This window comes from Myotis brandtii, unplaced genomic scaffold (assembly GCF_000412655.1).
Source record: "Myotis brandtii unplaced genomic scaffold, ASM41265v1 scaffold601, whole genome shotgun sequence".
In the NCBI taxonomy this organism is placed as follows: domain Eukaryota; kingdom Metazoa; phylum Chordata; class Mammalia; order Chiroptera; family Vespertilionidae; genus Myotis; species Myotis brandtii.
The window spans coordinates 584,533-587,410 of NW_005370276.1; the positions used below are offsets into that span (position 1 = coordinate 584,533).

At 61.6% G+C, this 2,878-nt stretch overlaps 1 protein-coding gene across 1 annotated transcript in view; it reads right to left on the reverse strand.

The window, feature by feature from the left end:
- Positions 1-165: 165 nt before the first annotated feature.
- FAM83E (family with sequence similarity 83, member E) overlaps positions 166-2,878 on the reverse strand; it is a 19,017-nt gene continuing 16,304 nt past the window's right edge. The window contains exons 6-7 of the mRNA XM_005879590.2: positions 2,772-2,873; positions 166-992 (exon numbers count right to left, since the gene is read on the reverse strand). Of these exons, the coding sequence (XP_005879652.1) occupies positions 717-992; positions 2,772-2,873 (378 nt within the window). The 3' untranslated portion in view covers positions 166-716. The remainder of the gene's footprint in view (positions 993-2,771; positions 2,874-2,878) is intronic.

The window sequence follows — 2,878 nt, forward strand, 5'->3', positions numbered from 1 at the left end:
GGTCCTCTTCCCCACCTGGCGCACCGATGGGGTGGGTGACTCAGAAGCCCCATAGCGCCCGGCGCCTGACTTCCCAGAGTCGGGGTGCTGCGGCCTGGACCCCTGGATCTGAGGGAGGTGTGGCCGGGACCCCGGGGTCCCCCACTAGGCAGCGGAAAATGCAAGTTTTTGGCAGGAGGCAGGTTTATTCTGGGCAGAGGTAAAAGGGAGCCCCAACAACTAACCCCTTAGCGCCCATAAAACTGTCCCAGCACCTGCCCAGCCCGTCACCGGGGCCCTGAGCCGCTCCCCAGCAGGCGTGTCCCCACCGATCTGAGTCCCTCCTCACTCAGCTCAGTCCCCTGGATTGAGGTCTCGCCTCCCCTGAGCCCAGCTCAGCTGCCCAGGCTTCTGAGCAGGTGGGCCCCAGGGACACCCCGCCCCCCAGGGTCCCCACACACAGCCCAGCCTGGGGCCCGCCGCCAGGCCTCCCCTCAGAGAAGTTCTCACATGGCCCGGGGCGGGATGTGCAATGTTCTGGGATCCCAGCTCCTCCAGACGTTCTGCCCATTTTGTAGACAGCAACGCTGAGGTCTAGGGTGGGCGTGGGACTTGCCCAAGTTCTAGGATCCTTGGGGGGAAATCCCTCCTGCTTCCCAGACTCTGAGGCCTGGCTCCCAGCACACTGTCGTCCAGCCCTCCTGGGCTGGGCCAGCTCGGGGTGGCTCTGGCTTCTGTCAGGGTCGCCCCCTGAGTCCTGCCTGGGTGGCCCAGCCTGGCTGCCGGCCACCCCTAGGTTCCAGGGCTGTGGGTGCAGCATCGTCTCCAAACCTCCTTCGGGTCGGGGAGAGGTAGTGGAGGTGGCGGGCAGGGATGGGGGGCAGCGGGCCGCCCCAGGGCTGGGGCCTGGCGAGGGGACGGGAGCCCACCTCACCCCTGGAGGCCCCCCCAGTGCCCCGCTGCCTCATCAGGGCCTTGGCTGGGGTGTCCTTGGAGCCCCAGGACTTCTTGAGCTGTGGAGGGAGAGAGGAGGAGGTGAGCGGAGGCTCCTGGGGGCTGAGTCCAGGGAGGGAGGTGAAAGCTGGAGGAGGTGAGGGAGACAGATGATAAAAGGAGATGAGACAGGAGAGAGAAAGACACAGAAGAGGGAGGTGAGGGAAGGAGGGCATGACGCTGAGGGGAGGGGAGAAGGCCCCTGAGCTCCAGAACCAAAGGGAGGTGAGCAGAGAGGCCTGGGACCCCTGGAGCTCCCAAGGGGCCAGGAGGTGTGTGTCCCCCACCCTGCAGTTTGCAGCTGGGGAGGAACAGGAAGCAGCCAGCAGCCGCCCGGTGGGGGCAGCAAATATTTGCCAAGGGAGGTGATGCTGGGTGAGGGTGGCCGAGGACCGGGTGGAGGCGAGGACCTTGGCCCTGCCCTGCCCATCCCCCTTCTCCCCTGGGACCGAGGGAGGCAATTCCTGGGCTCCTTCTCCCTCACCCTCAGGGCCGGCCTCTAGCTCCCACTTAGCAGGCGGGGAAACTGAGGCTTAGAGGGGGTACAGCTCACAGAGATCCTGGCCCCCAGTTCAGCCTGTTTCTCCCACATGGCTCTGCTCTGACCTTCTCAACAGCCTCCTTGACAGCCAGGGACATGGAGGCCCTGCCCAGGGTCCCCCAGAGAATTGGGGCAGGCCCTGTTGAACCCCAAGTGTCTAAGCAGGGGGAGATGGGTCCCCTCTGAGCTCATGACACTGGAATCTGGGAAGCCAGGGCATAGAGAATGTCAAAGCCCCACCCGGGAGGCAACCAGGGCTGAGTCCCAAGCCTCCCCGGTGCCTCAGTTTTCCCATCTGTGAAATGGGTGGATGGATGGATGGAATAACATCCGCCTCCGAGGCGTGTGGCAAAGGTTAAATGTAACTACTTCCGTGAAAGCGCTTGGCCTGGGGCCTGGCACCTGGGAAGGTGCCCAGGAAAGACCGCTGTTTCAACCTCGGCAAGTTACCTAACCTCTCTGGGCCTCAGCTTTCCCCTCCGCAACAATGCGCACGGTGAGCATCTTGCCGCGCTGACCTGGGATGAGGATGTGGTGAAATAAATTCCATTTGGGGACTTTATAGTGAAAGAGCGAATGTGACTCTATTTCATTCTGTTGACTCCTTCTCCCAACCAAACTGAGGATGAAGCTACCACTCAGCCCATTTCCTAGATGAGAACATGGAGGTTCGGAGAAGGCAAGTCCCCGCCCCGCCCCACCCCCACCCCGGTTCTCACGGCTGATATATCATGGCAGGATTCACACCCCGGACTCTTGGGGGTCTCTGCTCCTTGTCTGCCCAGCACACAGTGTGGGTTCAGGAAACACCGTGTGATTAGGAACTCAGGCGAGCAGCTTGGCTTCCCGACCTCCCTGGGGCCAGGCACATAGTAGGCCCTCAGAAAACAGAGTAAGGCCGAAACTGGTTTGGCTCAGTGGATAGAGCGTTGGCCTGCGGACTGAGGGGTCCCAGGTTCGATTCCGGTCAAGGGCATGTACCTGGGTTGCGGGCACATCCCCAGTGGGAGATGTGCAGGAGGCAGCTGATCGATGTTTCTCTCTCATCGATGTTTCTAACTCTCTATCTCTCTCCCTTCCTCTCTGTAAAAAATCAATAAAATATATTTAAAAAAAAAAAAAAAAGAAAACAGAGTAAGGGCCCTTGAGCCCAAGTGGATGACCTTGAACCAGCAAGCCCTTTCTTCCCCTTTCATGGCCTTAGCCGCCTCCACCCCCCACCAGCTGTTGTCATTCTCAGGTGGCCACCGGGTCTCACCTCGTTGTCACCATCACTGGAGTCCGACAGCTGCGACAGGCGGCTCAGGTCCCACAGGGACCGGCTGGGCCGGGCGGGAGGGCCGCTGGAGGGCCGGGCGCGCTGGA